Source organism: Bos indicus x Bos taurus, chromosome 1 (genome assembly GCF_003369695.1).
Source record: "Bos indicus x Bos taurus breed Angus x Brahman F1 hybrid chromosome 1, Bos_hybrid_MaternalHap_v2.0, whole genome shotgun sequence".
NCBI classification, from domain to species: Eukaryota; Metazoa; Chordata; class Mammalia; order Artiodactyla; family Bovidae; genus Bos; species Bos indicus x Bos taurus.
In genome coordinates this window covers 42,492,975-42,516,563 of record NC_040076.1, presented here as the reverse complement: position 1 = coordinate 42,516,563, position 23,589 = coordinate 42,492,975, and the positions used below count along the sequence as shown (strand labels likewise).

Genomic DNA, 23,589 nt, shown 5'->3' with positions numbered 1-23,589 from the left:
AAAAAGCTTTATTTAAGAATATATTCAGGTGTTGAGTTGTCATATATGATGGTCATCCAATCAAACTATATGAAATTATCAAATCCATAGTGATGTCAATATAATTAGCATCATCTTCAGGTACAGAATTATTCACCACAAATTTATAGATACTCTATTTCAGAGAACTTGACAGAAAACTGACTATAGTACACTAAAGAGGAAAATATTCTTGACTTGCGAATATATATTCTGTGTGATTTCATATTCAAACAAAATCTGTTGAACAAATTGAGAATAAAATGAAATATATAGTTTACTTCTGTCACATGGTGATGCTTAAGATGAGACTAATATTTGACAACTTGGGATATAAGGGAGCTTGTAATATTATGCCTTGGGATTCCTGAAATTTGCCAAAGATATTGAATGGAGGTGGCTTTTATATGAATGGAGGTGACTGGCTTCAAACTGTTGGCTTAGACAGCAAAGAATCCACCCGCAATGTGGGAGACCCAGGTTTGAACCCTGGGTTGGGAAGATCCCTGGAGAAGGGAATGGCTATCTACTCCAGTATTCTTGCCTAGAAAATTCCATGGGCAGAGGAACCTGGCAGGCTTCAGTCCATGGGGTTACAAAGAGTTGGACATGACTGAGAGACTAATACTTTCACTTTTGATTCTTAGCATTTGCTGAATTTGTTGAAGATTTTAAGTTATTATACTTTGAAATACAGTTACTAGTGTAACTGATTATACTGTGACACAATTGTGACCTCAACTGTAATTATTTAGTTTATTCCTAATGAAACTAGTAGCTTAGATTTAGAAATATATTTACCATACTCTCTTCTTTTGAACATCTTTATTTAACTAATACATCATCATGTTTTAGTAATTCAGTGTTATATATGTCATGGCCTTTTCCCACTTTCTTGCTGTTCCTTGATTTTGGAAGTTTAGTGACATTATAATCAGTTGTCCATAAGGATGATTGATATTTGTTTCATAAAGTTATAAATTCTTCATAATTTTTTTCATAGCATTTATGACTTCCTTATTTCTTAGACTATAAATAAATGGGTTTAACAAGGGAATCACCAGAGTATAAAAAATAGCAACAGGTATATCTTTATCTTCATCATTAACTGAATTTGGTCGAACATACATGAAAAGAAGGGAACCATAGAATATTGAGACAGAGAGAAAATGGGATGCACATGTAGATAAGGCTTTGCCTTTTCCCTCTTTGGATTTCATCTTGAAAATTGTGAAAAGAATAAAAAGGTAAGAGATTATTACTGTGGTAATAGTGAAGACTAAAACTGACCCTGCAAAGATGAATATCATCAATTCATTGATATAAGGATCCACACAAGAGTGTCTGTATAATGGAAGGACATCACACAAAAAGTGATTGATTTGATGAGACTTACAGAAAGTTAGCCTAAACAGAAGTCCTACGTGAATCGTGGGATGAATGTTTCCAGCTATGTAGGCCCCTGTGGTCATCTGAATGCAGAGTTTCTTTGACATCATGGTGTGGTACTGCAGTGGTTTGCAGATAGCCACATAGCGATCATAGGCCATTGCTGCCAGGAGAAAGCAATCTGTAGTTTCAGCAAGGCAGAGACAATAAAATTGTGCCATGCATTCATAGAGGGAAATCATTCTGTCTTTAGAAAAGAGGTTCTCTAGTATCTTAGGGGTAATGGCACAGGAACAACAGGAATCCATCAGCGCGAGATTCCCCAGAAAGATGTACATTGGTGTGTGAAGACGATGCTCTGTGACTATCAGTGCCACCAGGCCAAGATTTCCCACCATGGTGATCAGATAGATGATAAAGAACACCTGAAACAGAAGGGTCTTCAGCTCTGGATGATTTGTAAATCCTATCAGGATAAATTCTGTTGTCAAGGAGTGGTTATCCTCAGTCATATCCACCTTTTCTGTTGACATAGGAATTGTGGAGATAAGATTTGAAATTATAATGTCAATGATTTTCCCTTCAAAAAAATTTTTTTTATATATTGAATAGAGCTTTCCTTATTTCCTCTGGGAAACAGGGACACATACCTGTATGAGACATTCATTTCTCTGTAATGTCAGTTTTTATGATCTTGACTCTGAAACTCAGATTTCCCAAGAATATTTTGGTAATTCTAGGGAGGATGCTTACAATGGAAAAGGCTTGTCTTTAAGAATTTATGAAGAATACTATATGTATCAGTGTGTGCGTATGTGTGCTCAGTTGTGTCTGGCTCTTTGCGACCCCACTGACTGTAGACTGTAGCCCACCAGGCTCCTCTGTCCATGGAATTTTCCAGGCAAGAATACTGGAGTGGGTTGCCATTTCCTTCTCCAATTCATATCCAGGACACTCATATTTGATTCAGCATTCCCAAATAACATATGTCAGTTTTTATATTAGAGGTCCTTAAATATCAAGTCACTTTATATATATATGTGTGTGTGTATGTATGTGTGTATGTGTGTATGTATGATTGTGTGTGTGTGTGTATATATTAAATTGAGCAATATTTTTCACACACCCTCTCAGTAGAGGGTATGTTTAAAATGTGTACACAGATATGTTAAATTTATATCTTAGGAATTGCATGAAAATCACTAAGGGTTAAGGAGAGGCCTGTTCTTATTAAAGAAAACTACCTTGGAAAGCTAAGAAAAGAAATACCCATAGCTTATCACCTCTTATCTGTTTTCCCAGTGTCATGCTAAATCCATTATTCTCTTTGAAGGTACCCAAATATCTAAATCCTTTCCTCTTTTATATTAAGCATAATTTTTATATATGATACTTAATGAAGTTTACTCAGTGCCCCAGACTGTATACCAGTTTCCATTTGTTGAATGATCAAGAGTGTCTTATATACCCGATACAAATTAGAATTGCTTATGTAAAATCCAATATTGCTTTTGTTTCATGTGTGCATGCACAATTTCTTATGTTTAAATTTATTTATGTTTAATTGCAGGATAACTGCTTTAGAATATTGTGTTTGTTTCTGCCATACATCAACATGCATCAGTCATAGGTGCACATATGTCCACTCCCTCTTGAAACTCCCTCCCATCTCCCACCCTATCCCACCCCTCTAGGTTGTTACAGAGTTCTGGATTGAGCTCCCTGTGTCGTACGCTAGATACTTTGAGGTTTCCTGTGACTTATACATCTATAACAGCTGTGGAGAGCTATGGGGAAAAAGCATGATTGATTCCAGTCCTATGTCCAGATCAGTGACCTGAGATGGGTGAACTTGTTTTCAGTATCCTACCAAACATCCTTAATGAACTATTTGGTGTATGAAATTTGAAATTTGATTATGAAGAATAGTTTACAAAGGATAGTATTGAAATTCATTATTTAAAAAAATTAGCATCTCTTTCTTTTACCTGAATTAGTGTATCTACTATTTTACTAATTCCTGGGAAAATTATGTAAGATTTTCTGAAGTATGTCACAGTATGTAAAAGCTAATAAATAAAAGAAAGCCATGCCTTTATACTTTAGTTTTCTAACACTTAGGAAGAGAGAAAATCCTTTAAATCTTAATGTGATTTATGAGAACAAATCTTGCTTTTCTTTTAAAGGCTATATTCTATTATTATTTAGTGATCTACAAGAACATTTTGACTGAGTTTCAATTATATAAATTCTTTGGTCAAAATGGTTTATTTGAATTCCAAACTACAGGCAATGGCTGAAAGTTTTCTTTATTTTTTTGTTTTAAAATATTTAATAGCTAAGATAGAAAAAACTTTCTGTATGTAGTCCTTAATGATATAACAGAATTATATTCTGTTCTTTCCTGTATTTTTTGAAGTTCTACGTTATAATCAGAGAGGTCAGCATAAATTGCAATAAATTTTCTCATCCTAGTTCCCATAGTTTTCAGTTTTGAGACTAGCTAGAATGATAACTAGTTGAAATCTAGCAACAACAAAAAATGCTCAATGATTCAGAAAAATAAACATTAATTGACATTAATATTAAAAGTAAAAGTGAACTAGACTATTCCTCTTACCTTGATTTCACTAAGTGGTTTGTAACACCTCATTGTTTGCTTTATGGTTTAGGTCTACTAGAATTTCAGAATATAAACCTCTAACACATTTGGGATTAAAAGAATAAACAACTGGAAGGCTACTAATAGGCCAGTGTTAATAATTATTTTCCATACAAATGTAAATTTTCCATCAAATGCTAAAGGGATTTCCTTGCAATGACCTCACTGTATTTCTATGGGGAGATTAGGTCACTATGACATACACTCCTCCCTCCATGGGATTCTCTAGGCAAGAGTAATGGAGTGGGTTGCCATTTCCTTTTCCAGGGGATCTTCCCAACCCAGGGATCGAACCCAGGTCCTCCGCATTCCAGGCAGACGCTTTAACCTCTGAGCCACCAGGGAAGTCTGACATACACTACCTAACTTTAATTAAAGATGACCTGTGGTTTGGGAAGATCCCCTGGAGGAGGAAATGGCAACCCACTCTAGTATTCTTGAAATGGCAACCCACTTCAGTATTCTTGTCTAGAAAATCCCATGGACAGAGGAGCCTGGTGGGCTGCAATCCATGGGGTTGCAAAGAATCAGACACAATTTAGCCACTGAGCATGAATGAAAAATTTAAAGTGAAAGACCTTCATTAAAGTCAGTAAGGTAATTTGAGATCATCTTGCTGAATCTTATTTAACTGACCTAATTTTTATGATTCTTTGCATTCTTTGTGTAAAATGTAAAATGGTCAGAAGAGGTTGGTTTCACCTCCTACTGGATGAATTAATATGTTTATGGGATTAATATGGTTTATGAAAGATGATTGGATTTGGAGGTGTAGAAGATTCAGCCATGGTATCAACTTCTTCCCTCTGTGAGTTGACTTTGGCTTCATGTCCTCCAAAACCCATTTTGGAAACTTTGATGTTATTAATATTATATATTCCTACATATGAATTACTGAGACTATTCTCTTTTCTTTTAAATTTACAGCAGCTGCATTTGTCTTTATTATGCTGATTCCCCCTTAATTCTAATAATCACTTTTCAGCATGCCGTATATTTGTTAGTACATCTATAATCAGTCACTCATCCTCCAGCCTCTATGAGCTTAAGAGGGAAGAGATGTCTCTCTTATATTCATTTCTTTATTTTTAACACTTGAATAATATGTGACACTTTCACGTGCTGAACAAATATTTGTCTGATGATGAAAAAAGATAATACTCCCTTGCTCATGTATTTGAAATGGTCTTTGGTTCATTTTTATTTTTTTTTTTTTTCGTTTTTTTTTTTTTTCCTAATTTTATTTTATTTTTAAACTTTACATAATTGTATTAGTTTTGCCAAATATCAGAATGAATCCGCCACAGGTATACATGTGTTCCCCATCCCGAACCCTCCTCCCTCCTCCCTCCCCATACCACCCCTTTGGGCCGTCCCAGTGCACCAGCCCCAAGCATCCAGCATCGTGCATCGAACCTGGACTGGCAACTCGTTTCCTACATGATATTTTACATGTTTCAATGCCACTCTCCCAAATCTTCCCACCCTCTCCCTCTCCCACAGAGTCCATAAGACTGTTTTATACATCAGTGTCTCTTTAAACAAATAATTTCCCTTATTTTGCCAGCCCTGTTGCTGCACAGTTGCTTTCTTCCTCTCACCACAGGGCACTTGACCATGTACATTCCTTCGCTCTTCCTCTGTGCACCTGCTTCATTAATTTGCTTATGTTTCCTCATCTAAAATATCTTTTTCTCACTGTCTATCACCGCAGTCCTACTCATTCTTGATCTCAAATGAGATGTCTTTCTTAAGGATTTTTCTAGTCCTCCCTCTAAATTAAAAGATTTTCTTTTTCCTGGTCTTTGTGATAATTACCTGCCTTTATAATGCATTTGTGACTTTATCAAATATGAATTGTATATGTTATGTGTCTTAATTGTAAAGACATTGGCTAAATATTCGTAAGTCACTGGTCATGTCTTACATCTTTTGGGCTCCTAACAATGAAATGAGTTAGATCCTTAATACAAGCTGCATTGATTTTTCAAATTTCAGTTGTTTAACCTTAAATCAAATATTTACAATATACAGGGTATTGGAAACAACTGTGGGTAGAATAAGCACAGGATAAAGAGTTCTTAGATTTTAGAAATGGCTCCTGAAAAGAAGTTCATAATCTAGTGGGGAGAAAACAGTTACGTTGGTAACGAGGAAACAACTCAAGCTGTGGTATAAAAAAGTATAAACATATAATATGGAAATAAGGAGAATGAAATGAATAGAGACCTGAAAGAAAAAAAAAAGATTTTTTCATTGAAAGTATCATTTCACATGAACCTTGGTGGATAAGTAGCATTGTACTACATGAAGCACATGTGGAAAAGAAACAGCAGATTGGAAGCATATGTTAAATTTTGGAAGGTTGAAATAGCAAGACCAAATTACAAAGTGGATAGTTTGGCTGAAGTATATGCATACATGATATAGGAGATATTTACAGTATCTTATTTATACGTACTTATAGGGCATGGGAAAATTGAAAATTGTTGTGTTTGGGTCCTTCCCTGATAATTCCCTGAAGCCTCTCAGTAAGGTCAAAACCAATGCTAAAAGGAAACTCCAAAGAGCATCTAATTATCTGCCTAACCAAGCTGTGGTGTTTGGTACTATTGAAAATCTTCAACTTTGGTTCTGTGGTAAAACTCACTGCTTCTGTCTTCCTGAGTGTTCCATCTCAGTTTTAATGCTGGGTTGTGTTTCTCTCTTTGCTTTTACAGTGTTGTGTTCCCCTTGGTTCTGTACTTGACCAACTTCTCTTTCATTCTCTGAGTTTCCTCCAGATTATCACATCTACTTGTATATTTCAGTTATATTCCATCTTCTGATGATTTCATTATAGGAGAGTAACAAGACTCATTTTTGGTTTTAATTTACAACCCCTTTTATTTTTATTATCTTTTATGTATTGCTGTTTTACTTTTTAGTTTTATTTGATATTGGAGTATAGTTGATTTTTAATGTTGTGTTAGTTTCAGGTTACAGCAAAGTGATTCAGTTATACATATTTTTATTTTATCTTTTTCAAATTCTTTTCCTGTTTAAGTTGTTGTTGTTCAGTCATTAAGTTGTGTCTGACTCTTTGTGACCCCATGGACTGCAGCACGCCAGGCCTCCCTGTACCTCACCATCTCCCAGAGTTTGCTCAAGTTCATATCTATTGAATCACTAATGCCATCCAACCATCTCATCCTTTGTTGCCCTCTTCTCCTTTGCCTTTGATCTTTCCCAGCATCAGGGTCTTTTCCAATGAATTGGCTGCTCGCATCAGGTGGCCAAAGTTCTGGAGCTTCAGCTTCAGCGTCAGTCCTTAAGATGAGTGTTCAGGTTGATTTCCCTTGGGATTGACTGCTTTGACTCCTTGCTGTCCAAGGGACTCTCAAGAGTCTTCTCCAGCACCTCAATTCAAAAGCATCAATTCTTCAGCATTAAGTCTTCTTTATGGTTGAACTCTTACTTCCATATATGACTATTGGAAAGATCATAGCTTTGACTATATGGACCTATGTCAGCAAAGTTATGTCTTTGCTTTTTAGTATGCTGTCTAGGTTTGTCATAGCCTTTCTTCCAAGAAGCAAGCATATTCTAATTTCACAGCTGCAGTAACCATCTGCAATGATTTTGGAGCCCAAGTGAAAATCTGTTACTGTGTCCACTTTTCCCCCTTCTCTTTGCCATTAAGGGATGGGACTAGTTCCATGATCTTAGTTTTTTTTTTTTTTTTTAATGTTGAGTTTTAAGCCAGTTTTTTCACTCTCCTCCTTCATCTTCATCAAGAGGATCTTTAATTCGTCTTTGCTTTCTGCAATTAGAGTGGTATCATTTGCATATATAAGATTGTTGATATTTCTCCTGGCAATCTTGATTTCAGCTTGTGATTTATCCTGCCCAGCATTTTGCATGATGCACTCTGGATATAAGTTAAATAAACAGGTGAGAATATACAGCCATTTCGTACTCCTTTCCCAATTTTGAGCCAGTCATTTGTTCCATGTAAGGCTCTAACTGGACTTTCCTTGTGGCTCAGCTGGTAAAGAATCCGTCTACAATGCAGAAAACCTGGGTTCAATCCCTGGGTTGGGAAGATCCCCTGGAGAAGGGAAAGGCTACCCACTCCAGTATTTTGGCCTGGAGAATTCCATGGACTGTATAGTCTATGGGGTCACAAAGAGTTGGACATGACTGAGTGACTTTCACTTCATTTCACTTCAAGTTCTAACTTGCTTTTTGACCCTTATACAGGTCTCTCAGGAGACAGGTAAGATGGTCTCTAGTATTCCCATCTTTTTAAAAAATTTCCTCAGTTTGTTTTGATCCACACAGTCAAAGGCTTTTGCGTAATCATTGAAACAGAAGTTGATGCTTTTCTGGAATTCCTGGCTTTCCCTATGATCCAGTATGTTAGCAATTTGATCTCTGGCTTCTCTGCCTTTTCTAAACCCAGCTTGTACACTTGAAAGTTTTTGATTCAAGTGCTGCTGAAGCCTGGCTTGAAGGATTTTGAGTACTAGCTTACTAGCATGGGAAGTGATCGCCATTGTCCGGTAGTTTGAACATTCTTTAGCTCTAGCTCTGCCCTTCTCTGGAATTGGTATGAAAACTGACTGTTTTCAGTCCTGTGGCCAACGCTGGGTTTTCCATATTTGATGATAGCACTTTTGAGTGCAACTCCCTATTGAGTGGAGCACTTTAACACCATCATCTTTTAGTATTTTTTATTTTATATAGCTCAGCTGGAATTCCATCACCTCCACTAGTTTTGTTCGCAGTGATGCTTCCTAAGGCCCACTTGACCTCACACTCCAGGATGTCTGGCTCTGAGTGAGTAATCACACCATCATGGTTATCTGGGTCATCAAGACCTTTTTTCTACAGTTCTTCTATATATTCTTACCACCTCTTCTTAATATTTTCTGCCTCTGTTAAGTCTTTACTGATTCTGTCCTTTATCATGCGCATCCTTGCATGAACTGTTCCTTTGATATCTCTAGTTTTCTTGAAGAGATCTCTAGTCTTTCCCATTCTGTTGTTTTCCTCTTTTTTTTTTTTTTTTCATTGTTCACTGAAGAAGGCCTTCTTATCTCTCCTCACTATTCTCTGTAACTCTGCATTCAGTTGGGTATATCTTTCCCTTTCTCCCTTTCTTTTAGCTTCTCATCTTTCCTCAGTTTTTTGTACGACCTCTTCTGACAAACACTTTGCCTTCTTGCATTTCTTTTTCTTTGGGATGGGTTTATTCACTGCCTTCTGTACAATGTTATGAACTTCAGTCCATAGTTCTTCAGGCATTCTGTCTACCAGATCTAATCCCTTGAATCTGTTTGTCACTTCCACTGTATAATCATAAGATATGTGATTTAAGTCACACCTGAATGACCTAGTATCAGTCCCCACTTTCTTTAGTTTAAGCCTCAATTTTGCTATAAGGAGCTGATGAGCTGAGCCACAGTCAGCTCCAGGTCTTGTTTTCACTGACTGTATAGGGCTTCTTCATCTTTGACTACAAAGAATATAATCAATTTGATTTCAGTATTGAACATTTGGTGATGTCCCAGTGTAGAATCATTTCTTGAGTTGTTGAAAAGTGTGTTTGCTGTGACCAGTGCATTCTCTTGGCAAAGCTCTATTAGCCTTTGGCCCTGCTTCAGTTTGTACTCCAAAGTCAAACTTGCCTACTACGCCAGGTATCTCTTGACTTCCTTCTATTTCATTCCAGTTCCCTATGATGAAAAGGACATCTTTTTTTGGTGTTAGTTCTAGAAGGTCTTATAGGTCATTATCAGATCAGATCAGATCAGTCAGTCAGTCGTGTCCGACTCTTTGTGACCCCATGAATCGCAGCACGCCAGGCTTCCCTGTCCATCACCAACTCCCAGAGTTCACTGAAACTCACATCCATCGAGTCAGTGATGCCATCCAGCCATCTCATCCTCTGTCTTCCCCTTCTCCTCCTGCTCCCAATCCCTCCCAGCATCAGGGTCTTTTCCAATGAGTCAACTTTTCGCATGAGGTGGCCAAAGTACTGGAGGTTCAGCTTTAGCATCATTCCTTCCAAAGAAATCCCAGGGCTGATCTCCTTCAGAATGGACTGGTTGGATCTCCTTGCAGTCCAAGGGACTCTCAAGAGTCTTCTCCAACACCACAGTTCAAAAGCATCAATTCTTCGGCGCTCAGCCTTCTTCACAGTCCAACTCTCACATCCATACATGACCACAGGAAAAACCATAGCCTTGACTAGACGAAACTTTGTTGGCAAAGTAATGTCTCCGCTTTTGAATATGCTATCTAGGTTGGTCATAACTTTCCTTCCAAGGAGTAAGTGTCTTTTAATTTCGTGGCTGCAGTCACCATCTGCAGTGATTTTGGAGCCCCCAAAAATAAAGTCTGACACTGTTTCCACTGTTTCCTCATCTATTTACCATGAAGTGGTGGGACCAGATGCCATGATCTTCATTTTCTGAATCTTGAGCTTTAAGCCAACTTTTTCACTCTCCACTTTCACTTTCATCAAGAGGCTTTTGAGTTCCTCTTCACTTTCTGCCATAAGGGTGGTGTCATCTGCATATCTGAGGTGATTGATATTTCTCCCAGCAATCTTGATTCCAGCTTGTGTTTCTTCCAGTCCAGCGTTTCTCATGACGTACTCTGCATATAAGTTCAATAAACAGGGTGACAATATACAGCCTTGATGAACTCCTTTTCCTCTTTGGAACCAGTCTGTTGTTTCATGTCCAGTTCTAACTGTTGCTTCCTGACCTGCATACAAATTTCTCAAGAGGCAGATCAGATGGTCTGGTATTCCCATCTCTTGAAGATAGAACTGGTCAACTTCATCTTTGTTGTTAGTAGTTGGGGCATAGACTTGAATTGCTGTGAAGTTGAATGGTTTGCCTTGGAAATGAACTGAGATCATTCTGTTGCTTTGGAGATTGTGCCCAAGTACTGCATTTCAGTCTCTTGTTAACTATGAAGGCTACTCCATTTCTTCTAAGGGATTCTTGCCTACAGTAGTAGATATAATGGTCATCTTAATTAAATTTGCCTATTCCTGTCCATTTTAGTTCACTGATTGCTAAGATGCTGATGTTCACTCTTGCCATTTCCTACTTGACCATGTCCAATTTACCTTGATTCATGGACATAACATTCCGGGAGCCTATGCAATATTGTTCTTTACAACATCAGATTTTACTTTCACTATCAGACATATACATAATTGAGTATCATTTCCGCTTTGGCCCAGCCACTTCATTCTTTCTGGCACAATAGTATAATTGCCCTCTGCTCTTCCCCAGTAGTATATTGGACACCTTCCAACCTGGGGGCTCATCTTTTAGTGTCATATCCTTTTGCCTTTTTATACTGTTCATGGGATTCTCACTGCAAAAATACTAGAGTGGTTTGTCATTCCCTCCTCCAGTGGACCATGTTTTTCTCAGAACTCTCTGCTGTATCCCATCCATCTTAGGTTGCCCTGCCTGGCATGGCTGGTAGCTTCATTGAGTTACATAAACCCATTTGCCACAAGGCAGTGATCCATTAAAGGGCCTGTTTAGGTTACTGCAGAATATCAATCAGAGTTCCATGTGTTGAATAGTAGGTCCTTGTAGGTTAACTATTTTAAAATAGTAGAGTGTACATGTCAATCCCAAACTCAGTTTATCCATTCCTCAACATTTTCCCTTTGGTAACCATAAATTTGTCTTCTAAGTCTGTTTCTGTTTGGTAAATAAGTTCATTTGTATTATTTAAAAAAAAGATTCCACATAGAAGTGATTTTATATGTATTTGTCTTTCTCTCTCTGACTTACTTCACTTAGGAAAATCTCCAGGTCCATCCATGTTGCTGCAAATGGCCTTATTTCATTCTTTGTTATGGTAAATTATATCCCGTGGTATATGTGTTCCATGTCTTGTTTATCCATTCTTCTGTGGATGGACATTTAGGTTGTTTCCATGTCTTGGCCATTGTAAATAGTGCTGCAGTCAACATTGGGGTGCATGTATCCTATTGAACCTTGTTTTTTTTCAGACATATGCTCAGTGAAGGGATAGCTCTATTTTTAGTTTTTTTTTTTTAATTTTATTTTATTTTTAAACTTTACATAATTGTATTAGTTTTGCCAAATATCAAAATGAATCTGCCACAGGTATACATGTGTTCCTCATCCTGAACCCTCCTCCCTCCTCCCTCCCCATACCATCCCTCTGGGTCGTCCCAGTGCATTAGCCCCAAGCATCCAGTATCGTGCATCGAACCTGGACTGGCAACTCGTTTCTTACATGATATTTTACATGTTTCAATGTCATTCTCCCAAATCTTCCCACCCTCTCCCTCTCCCACAGAGTCCATAAGACTGTTCTATACATCAGTGTCTCTTTTGCTGTCTCATACACAGGGTTATTGTTACCATCTTTCTAAATTCCATATATATGCGTTAGTATACTGTATTTATGTTTTTCCTTCTGGCTTACTTCACTCTGTATAATAGGCTCCAGTTTCATCCACCTCATTAGAACTGATTCAAATGTATTCTTTTTAATGGCTGAGTAATACTCCATTGTGTATATGTACCATTGCTTTCTTATCCATTCATCTGCTGATGGGCATCTAGGTTGCTTCCATGTCCTGGCTATTATAAACAGTGCTGCGATGAACATTGGGGTACACGTGTCTCTTTCCCTTCTGGTTTCCAGTGTGTATGCCCAGCAGTGGGATTGCTGGATCATAAGGCAGTTCTATTTTCAGTTTTTTAAGGACTCTCCACACTGTTCTCCATAGTGGCTGTACTAGTTTGCATTCCCACCAACAGTGTAAGAGGGTTCCCTTTTCTCCACACCCTCTCCAGCATTTATTATTTATAGACTTTTGGATCGCAGCCATTCTGACTGGTGTGAAATGGTACCTCATAGTGGTTTTGATTTGCATTTCTCTGATAATGAGTGATGTTGAGCATCTTTTCATGTGTTTGTTAGCCATCTGTATGTCTTCTTTGGAGAAATGTCTATTTAGTTCTTTGGCCCATTTTTTGATTGGGTCATTTATTTTTCTGGAGTTGAGCTGGAGGAGTTGCTTGTATATTTTTGAGATTAGTTGTTTGTCAGTTGCTTCATTTGTTATTATTTTCTCCCATTCTGAAGGCTGTCTTTTCACCTTGCTAATAGTTTCCTTTGATGTGCAGAAGCTTTTAAGGTTAATTAGGTCCCATTTGTTTATTTTTGCTTTTATTTCCAATATTCTGGGAGGTGGGTCATAGAGGATCCTGCTGTGATGTATGTCAGAGAGTGTTTTGCCTATGTTCTCCTCTAGGAGTTTTATAGTTTCTGGTCTTACGTTTAGATCTTTAAACCATTTTGAGTTTATTTTTGTGTATGGTGTTAGAAAGTGTTCTAGTTTCATTCTTTTACAAGTGGTTGACCAGATTTCCCAGCACCACTCGTTAAAGAGATTGTCTTTTCTCCATTGTATATTCTTGCCTCCTTTGTCAAAAAGAGATTGTCTTTTCTCCATTGTATATTCTTGCCTCCTTTGTCCATATGTGCGTGGATTTATCTCTGGGCTTTCTATTTTGTTCCATTGATCTATATTTCTGTCTTTGTGCCAGTACCATACTCTCTTGATAACTGTGGCTTTGTAGTAGAGCCTGAAGTCAGGTAGGTTGATTCCTCCAGTTCCATTCTTCTTTCTCAAGATCGCTTTGGTTATTTGAGGCTTTTTTTGTATTTCCATACAAATTGTAACATTATTTGTTCTAGCTCTGTGAAAAATACCATTGGTAGCTTGATAGGGATTGCACTGAATGTATAGATTGCTTTGGGTAGTATACTCATTTTCCCTATATTGATTCTTTCAATCCATGAACACAGTATATTTCTCCATCTATTATTCCTCTTTGATCTCTTTCACCATGTTTTATAGTTTTCTGTATATAGGTCTTTGGTTTCTTTAGGTAGATATATTCCTACGTATTTTATTCTTTCCGTTGCAATGGTGAATGGAATTGTTTCCTTAATTTTTCTTTCTGTTTTCTCATTATTAGTGTATAGGAATGCAAGGGATTTCTGTGTGTTGATTTTATATCCTGCAACTTTACTATAGTCATTGATTATTTCTGGTAATTTCCTGGTGGAGTCTTTTTTAAGGAACCCTCATACTCTTTTCCATAATGAATGTACTAATTCACATTTCCACCAATAGTGTAGGAAGGTTCCCTTTTTGAAACACATTCTCCAGCATTTATTGTTTGTAGACTTTTTGATGATGGCCATGCTGGCCGTGTGGTGTGTGGTGATACTTCATTGTAGTTTTGATTTGCAGTTCTCTAATAATTAGCAATGTCAAGCCTCTTTTCATGTGTCTCTTGGCCATCTGCATGTCTTCTTTGGAGAAATGTCTATTTCTTCTGCCTATTTTTTGATTGGATGTTTGTTTATTTTAATATTGAGCTACATGAACTGTTTGTAAATTTTGGAGGTTAATCCATTGTCAGTCACATCATTTGCAAATATTTTATTCTATTCTGTGAGTTGTGCTTTGATTTTGCTTATGATTTCCTTTGCTGTGCAAAAGTCTTTTGAGTTAATTTGGGTTCTATTTGTTTATTTTTGTTTTTATGTCTCTTACTGTAGGAGATGGCTTGAAAAAGATCTTGCTGCAATTTATGTCAAAGAGTGTTCTTCGGTGTTTTCCTCTAAACATTTTATAGTATCTGGTCTTAGATTTAAATTATTAAATTTTATGATTAATGATTAATAATAAATGCATTTAATAAATTTGAATTGTTATATTTAAAATTAAATTTAATTTTGATATTGTTTTATATTTTTACAATTTTCAACCTCATTTTTGCTTGATCAGAGCCTGGTGATTTTTGTTTGATCAGAACCTGGTGATTTTTGTTAATGCCTTGAATGTATCAATAATTTATCTTGGAGTCAGTCTTAATTTGGTGGTATTCCTAATAACAAGCAAGACAAGTAACAGTATCAGCGAGAAAAACTTTATTTAAGAATATATCTATGTATTGGATTGTCATATATGATGGTCAACCAAACTATTTAGAAATATCAAATCCATAGTGATGTTAATATAAATAGCATCATATTCAAGTATAGATTTTAAAATCACAAATTTATAGATACTTTATTTCAGAGAGTAATAGAGTAAATAAAATACTTAATTTTAGAGAATATTGACTAATAATAAAGATGAAAATGTTCTTGATTAGCAAATATATATTCTGTGTGGTTTCATATTAAAAGAAAACCCATTGAACAGACTCAAATTCAGAATCAAATGAGACATAAAGACTACTTCTATCACATGATTCTTCTTAAGAAAAGTTTAATAGTTGAAAACTTGGGATATGTGAGAGTTTGCAAATTTTTGCCTTGGGATTCCTGAAATTTGCCAAAAATATTGAATGGAGGTGACTTCATATATACTGACTTCAATTCTTAACATTTGTAGAATTTGTTGAAAATTGTAACTTACTTGGACAGGGAAGCCTGGCATGCTGCAGTCCATGGGGTCACAAAGAGTCAGACATGACTGAGCACTGAACTGAACTAATACTTTGAAACATAATTTCACATAATTGTGACCTCAAGGTTAATTAGTTCATTCCTCATGAAACCTCTAGTAGCTTAGCTTTTGAAATGTATTTACCACACTCTCTTCTTTTAAACTTGTTTATTTGCCTGATACATCATCATGTTTTAGTAATTTAATGTTATATATGACATGGCCATTCCATTTTCTCAATATTCCTTGATTTTGAAAAAAGTTTAATGACATTATAGTCAGCTGTCCATATTGGATGATATTTGTTTCATAATTTTATAAATTCTTCTCAATAATTTTTTTCAGAACACTCATTATTTCCTTATTTCTTAGACTATAAATAACTGGGTTTAACAAGGGAATCACTAGAGTATAAAAAATAGCAATAGATATATCATTATCATCTTTATTATGTGAATTTGGTCGAACATACATGAAAAGGAAGGAAGAACTATAGAATATTGAAACAGAGAGAAAGTGGGCTGCACATGTAAGATTTTGCCTTTTCTGTCTTTGGATTTCATCATGAAAATTGTGGAAAGAATAAAAAGGTAAGAGGTTATTACTATGGTAATAGTGAAGACAAAACTGACTCTACAAAGATGAATATCATCAATTCATTGATGTAAGGATCCACACAGGAGAGTCTATATAATGGCAGGACATCACAAAAAAGTGACTTATTTGATGAGACCTATAGAAAACTTCTTGATGAAAGTGAAAGAGAAGAGTGAAAAAGTTGGCTTAAAACTCAACATTCAGAAAACTAAGATCAGGGCATCCTGTCCAATCGCTTCATGGCAAATAGATGGGGAAACAATGGAAACAGGGAGAGACTATATTTTGGGCTCCAAAATGACTGCAGATGGTGACTGCAGCCATGAAATTAAAAGACACTTGCTCCTTGAAAGAAAAGCTATGACCAACTTAGACAGTATATTAAAAAGCCTAGACATTACTTTGCCAACAAAGGTCCATCTAGTCAAAGCTATGGTTTTTCCAGTAGTCATGTATGGATGTGACAGTTGGACTATAAGGAAAGCTGAACACTGAAGAATTGATGCTTTTGAACTGTGGTGTTGGAGAAGACTCTTGAGAGTCCCTTGGACTGCAAGGAGATCCAACCAGTCCATCCTAAAGGAAATCAGTCCTGAATATCCATTGGAAGAACTGATGCTGAAGCTGAAACTCCAACACTTTGGCCACCTGATGTGAAAAACTGACTCACTAGAAAAGACCCTGATGCTGGGAAAGACAGAAGGCAGGAGGAGAAGGGGATGATAGAGGATGAGATGGTTGGATGGCATTACTGACTCAATGGACATGAGTTTGAGTAGACTCTGGGAGTTGATGATGGACAGGGAGGCCTGGCATGCTGCAGTCCATGGGGTCGCAAAGAGTTGGACATGACTGAGTGACTGACTGACAGATAGTTAACCTAAAGAGAAACCCTACATGAATCATGGTATGAATGTTTCCAGCTATGTAGGCCCCTGTGGTCATCTGAATGCAGAGTTTCTTTGATATCATAGTGTGGTACTGCAGTGTTTTGCAGATGGCCACATAACGATCATAGGCCATTGCTGGCAGGATAAGGCAATATGCAGTTTCAGCAAAGCAGAAAAAATAAAATTGTGCCATGCATTCATGGAGTGAAATCATTCTATTTTTAGAAAAGAAGTTCTGTAGCATCTTTGGGGTAATAGCACTAGAACAATAGGAATCCATCAGAGTGAGATTTCCCAGGAAGATGTACATTGGTGTGTGAAGACAATGATCTATAACTATCCTCAACATTCAAGGCCATATATGACACATCTACAGCTAACATACTCAGTGGTGAAAAGCTGAAAGCATTTCCTCTTCTTCCTTTTCTGGAAGAAGATATGGTTGCCAACTCTCGCCACTTCAGTTCAACATAGTCCTAGCCATATAAATCAGAGAAGAAGAAAAGATAAAGTAATTCAAATTGGAAAGTAAGAAGTAAAATTGTTACATTTGGCAGATGATGTAATACTGTACATAGAAAATCCTAATGATGAAATTGGAAAACTCTTAGAGCTTGTCAGTGAATTTGTTAAAGTTGCAGGATGCAAACTTAATATACAGAAGTATGTTACACTTCTCTATACTAATGATGAAGTATCAGAAAGGGAAATTAAGAAACAATTCCATTTATCATCACATCAAAAAGAAAAAAAATAGCTAGAAATAAACCTATCTAAGGAGGTAAAAGTCTAGTACTCAGAAAACTGTGAGACATGGAAGAAAGAAACTGAAGACAGCACAAAGAGATTGAAAGATATACCATGTTCTTGTACTGAAAGAATTTATATAGTCAAAATCACTATACTAACTAAAGCAGTTTACCTATTTTTCAACCCCCATCAAAATACTAATGACATTTTTCATAAGCAAAAAATGTTTACATTTGTATGGACGCACAGAAGACTCCAAACAGCCATTACAATCTTGAAAAAGAAGAACTGAACTGGTGGAATCATGTTCCCTGTCTTCAGAGTATACTACAAAACTACTGTATTCAGAATTGTATAGTACTCACTAAAAACAGACACGTAGATCAATGAAACAGAGGGTAAAGCCCATAAATAAACCCACATACTTATAGTCACTTAATTTATGGCAGAAGAGGCAAGAATACACAATGGAGAACAGACAGTCACTTGCAGAAGCGGTGTTGGGAAAACTGGACAGCTACACGTAAAAAAAGGAAATTTGAACATTCTTCAACATTGTAGACAGAAATAAACTCAAAGACATGAATATAAGACCAGATTAAAGACCTAAATGTAAGACCACATACTGTAAAACTTCTACAGGAAAACATAGGTAGAACGGTCTTTGCCATAAGTTGCAGCAATATTTCCTTAACCCTGTGTACGAGACAGCAAAAGAGACACTGATGTATAGAACAGTCTTATGGACTCTGTGGGAGAGGGAGAGGGTGGGAAGATTTGGGAGAATGGCATTGAAACATGTAAAATATCATGTATGAAACAAGATGCCAGTCCAGGTTCGATGCACGGTACTGGATGCTTGGGGCTAGTGCACTGGGACGACCCAGAGGGATGGTATGGGGAGGGAGGAGGGAGGAGGGTTCAGGATGGGGAACACATGTATACCTGTGGTGGATTTATTTTGATATTTGGCAAAACTAATACAATTATGTAAAGTTTAAAAATAAAATAAAATTAAAAAAAGAAAAAAAAAATTTACTAAAACCAAAGGAAACAAAAGCAAAATTAAACAAGTGGGGTCTAATTAAACTTAAAAGATTTTGTACAACAAAGGAAACTGGACAAAATGAAAAGATAACCTAGTGGGAGAACATATTTGCAAATGAAAGTGAAAGAGGAGAGTGAAAAAGTTGGCTTAAAGCTCAACATTCAGAAAACGAAGATCATGGCATCTGGTCCCATCACTTCATGGGAAATAGATGGGGAAACAGTGGAAACAGTGGCTGACTTTATTTTTTTGGGCTCCAAAATTACTGCAGATGGTGATTGCAGCCATGAAATTAAAAGACGCTTACTCCTTGGAAGAAAAGTTATGACCAACCTAGATAGCATATTCAAAAGCAGAGACATTACTTTGCCAACAAAGGTCCATCTAGTCAAGGCTATGGTTTTTCCAGTGGTCATGTATGGATGTGAGAGTTGGACTGTGAAGAAAGCTGAGAGCCAAAGAATTTATGCTTTTTTTTTTTTTTTAAGATTATTATTGTTTTTTTTTTTCTTTTTTTTTTTTTTCTTAGATAATTTTCTTTTTATTTTTAAAAGAAAATCCATCCTGAACCCTCCTCCCTCCTCCCTCCCCATACCATCCCTCTGGGTCGTCCCAGTGCACCAGTCCCAAGCATCCAGCATCGTGCATTGAACCTGGACTGGCATCTCGTTTCATACATGACATTTCACATGTTTCAATGCCATTCTCCCAAATCTTGCCACCCTCTCCCTCTCCCACAGAGTCCATAAGACTGTTCTATACATCAGTGTCTCTTTTGCTGTCTCGTACACAGGGTTATCGTTACCATCTTTCTAAATTCCATATATATGCGTTAGTATACTGTATTGGTGTTTGTCCTTCTGGCTTACTTCACTCTGTATAATAGGCTCCAGTTTCATCCACCTCATTAGAACTGATTCAAATGTATTCTTTTTAATGGCTGAGTAATACTCCATTGTGTATATGTACCACTGCTTTCTTATCCATTCATCTGCTGATGGATATCTAGGTTGCTTCCATGTCCTGGCTATTATAAACAGTGCTGCGATGAACATTGGGGTACACGTGTCTCTTTCCCTTCTGGTTTCCTCAGTGTGTATGCCCAGCAGTGGGATTGCTGGATCATAAGGCACTTCTATTTCCAGTTTTTTAAGGACTCTCCACACTGTTCTCCATAGTGGCTGTACTAGTTTGCATTCCCACCAACAGTGTAAGAGGGTTCCCTTTTCTCCACACCCTCTCCAGCATTTATTATTTGTAGACTTTTGGATCACAGCCATTCTGACTGGTGTGAAATGGTATCTCATAGTGGTTTTGATTTGCATTTCTCTGATAATGAGTGATGTTGAGCATCTTTTCATGTGTTTGTTAGCCATCTGTATGTCTTCTTTGGAGAAATGTCTATTTAGATCTTTGGCCCATTTTTTGATTGGGTCATTTATTTTTCTGGAGTTGAGCTGGAGGAGTTGCTTGTATATTTTTGAGATTAGTTGTTTGTCAGTTGCTTCATTTGCTATTATTTTCTCCCATTCTGAAGGCTGTCTTTTCACCTTGCTAATAGTTTCCTTTGATGTGCAGAAGCTTTTAAGGTTAATTAGGTCCCATTTGTTTATTTTTGCTTTTATTTCCAATATTCTGGGAGGTGGGTCATAGAGGATCCTGCTGTGATGTATGTCAGAGAGTGTTTTGCCTATGTTCTCCTCTAGGAATTTTATAGTTTCTGGTCTTACGTTGAGATCTTTAATCCATTTTGAGTTTATTTTTGTATATGGTGTTAGAAAGTGTTCCAGTTTCATTCTTTTACAAGTGGTTGACCAGATTTCCCAGCACCACTTGTTAAAGAGATTGTCTTTTCTCCATTGTATATTCTTGCCTCCTTTGTCAAAGATAAGGTGTCCATATGTGCGTGGATTTATCTCTGGGCTTTCTATTTTGTTCCATTGATCTATATTTCTGTCTTTGTGCCAGTACCATACTCTCTTGATAACTGTGGCTTTGTAGTAGAGCCTGAAGTCAGGTAGGTTGATTCCTCCAGTTCCATTTTTCTTTCTCAAGATCGCTTTGGCTATTCGAGGTTTTTTGTATTTCCATACAAATTGTGAAATTATTTGTTCTAGCTCTGTGAAGAATACTGTTGGTAGCTTGATAGGGATTGCATTGAATCTATAAATTGCTTTGGGTAGTATACTCATTTTCACTATATTGATTCTTCCAATCCATGAACATGGTATATTTCTCCATCTATTAGTGTCCTCTTTGATTTCTTTCACCAGTGTTTTATAGTTTTCTATATATAGGTCTTTAGTTTCTTTAGGTAGATATATTCCTAAGTATTTTATTCTTTCCGTTGCAATGGTGAATGGAATTGTTTCCTTAATTTCTCTTTCTGTTTTCTCATTATTAATGTATAGGAATGCAAGGAAGGTTTCCTGGTTAGGGAAGCTTGTGTCAGTGTTCTGATGGGTGGAGCTGTATTTCTTCTCTTTGTTCAGTCGCGCTGTGGGGAGGGAGGGAGGGATGCTGCAAACAAATAACACTGGTGTGCGCTCGCAGTGCCTCAGCCACACTGGGTCTGCCCCCGCTCACGGCGCATGTAGCCTCCCTGCCCACACTGCTTGGGCTCTAGGTTGTTCCGCCGGGAACAATCCGAGGCTGGCCCTGGGTTGCATGTACCTCCCAGGTCCAAGCCGCTCAGGTTCAGGCACTCGGGTAGTTCTCAGAGGCGCAGACTCAGTTGGGCCTGAGTTTTGTGCTCTTCCCAGGTCCGAGCAGCTCAAGTGATGAGGTGTTTGGCGAGCGCCAATGCTGCGACTTATCGCCTCCCCGCCACTCGGTTATCTGGGTGTAAAACCGGTGCACCTTCTCAGGCAGATGTTAACCGTCCAGACCCCCAAAAAGTTTTAGCTAGCAAAGAAGCCTGCTTACAGTTTTATAGATAATGTCTCTCTGGGGCTGCGATTGCCCCCTTCCGGCTCTGGCTGCCTGTCACCGGAGGGGGAAGGTCTGCAGCCGGCTATCTCTGATCAATTCTTTGTTCCGTGCACGGGCCTGGCGGTGTCTTAGGTTGGGGCTGGCTTTTCGCGTGGTAGATATCCCACAGTCTGGTTTGCTAGCCCAAATTATTTCGCTCAGATAGTGCTCAGGGTATTCAGGCCAGATTCTTACTCTAAGCGATGCAGCCGGCGCTGTGCCTCCCTGCCCAGCCCCCGCTTGCTAATGGCGTGTGCAGGCGTCTGTGCTGCTTCTCCGCTGGGGGAGTTACCATAGGACTCGCAGTCTTCGAGTTTTAATTGTTTATTTATTTTTTCTTCCTGTTATGTTGCCCTCTGTGCTTCCAAAGCTCGGCACAGATTCGGCAGTGAGAAGGTTTCCTGGTGTTTGGAAACTTCTCTCTTTTTAAGACTCCCTTCCTGGGACGGAACTCCGTCCCTCCCTCTTTTGTCTCTTTTTTTGTCTTTTGTATTTTTTCCTACCTCCTTCGAAGAGTTGGATTGCTTTTCTGGGTGCCTGATGTCCTCTGCCGGCATTCAGAAGTTGTTTTGTGGAATTTACTCGACGTTTAAATGCTCTTTTAATGAATTTGTGGGGGAGAAAGTGTTCTCCCCGTCCTACTCCTCCGCCATCTTGGCTCCTCCTCTCCGAATTTATGCTTTTGAACTGTGGTGTTGGAGAAGACTCTTGAGAGTCCCCTGGACTGCAAGGAGATCCAACCAATCCATTCTAAAGGAGATCAGCCCTGGGATTTCTTTGGAAGGAATGATGCTAAAGCTGAACCTCCAGTACTTTGGCCACCTCATGCGAAGAGTTGACTCATTGGAAAAGACTCTGATGCTGGGAGGGATTGGGGGCAGGAGGAGAAGGGGACGACAGAGGATGAGATGGCTGGATGGCATCACCGAATCGATGGACAAGAGTTTGGGTGAACTCTGGGAGTTGCTTATGGACAGGGAGGCCTGGTGTGCTGTGATTCATGCTGGTGATGGACAAGGAGGCCTGGCGTGCTACAATTCATGGGGTCACAAAGAGTTGGACATGACTGAGTGACTGAACTGAACTGAACTGAACTGATGATTGATAAAAGATATTATTAATATCCAGCATATATAAAAGTTTTGTATAACTCAACATCAGAAAAACCCAAATAACCTGATTTTTTTAAATGGACGTAAGTACTGAATAGACTTTTTCCAAGGAGGAATTGCAGGTAGCCAACAGGCACATGGAAAGGTGTTCAATGTCACAAATCATCAAGGAAATGGAAATTACAACCGCAGTAAGTTATCATATTACACCATTCAGGATGGCTATCATATAAAACAATACAGATAACAAATGTTCAGAAGCATGTGGAGAAAAGGGAACCCTCATACACTGTCAGTAGGAATGTAAATTGGTACAGCCAACAGTATGGAGGTTTCTCCAAAAAACTAATAACTGAACTGCCATTTGACCCAGCAGTTCCACTTCTGGGTATACATCTGGGGAAAAGCCCATTAATTCAAAAAGATACACGTACCCCAGTGTTCCTAGCAGCATTATACAATTGTAAAGACGTGGAAACTAGTGTCTACTAACAGATGAATGGATGAAGAAGTGTACACACACACACACACACACACACACAGTGGAAAAGTACTCAGCCATATAAATAATGCCTTTTTACCATTTGTTGTCTTATGAGAGGACTTGAAGGGCATTGTGCTAAGTGAAA

The 23,589-nt window shown here is 37.9% G+C and overlaps 1 protein-coding gene and 1 pseudogene across 1 annotated transcript; both read right to left on the bottom strand.

The window, feature by feature from the left end:
• Positions 1-992: 992 nt before the first annotated feature.
• LOC113898664 (olfactory receptor 5K3-like) lies at positions 993-1,919 on the bottom strand. Its single transcript, XM_027552019.1, has one exon. The coding sequence runs from the start codon at positions 1,917-1,919 to the stop codon at positions 993-995; it is 927 nt and encodes a 308-aa protein (XP_027407820.1).
• A 13,989-nt stretch (positions 1,920-15,908) lies between these two features.
• LOC113897638 lies at positions 15,909-17,429 on the bottom strand (annotated as a pseudogene).
• Between the last annotated feature and the right edge of the window lie 6,160 nt (positions 17,430-23,589).

What these genes read in the sequence shown, in the direction of transcription:
- LOC113898664 (XM_027552019.1), bottom strand. Translation starts at nt 1,919, where the DNA reads ATGACTGAGGATAACCACTCCTTGACAACAGAATTTATCCTGATAGGA.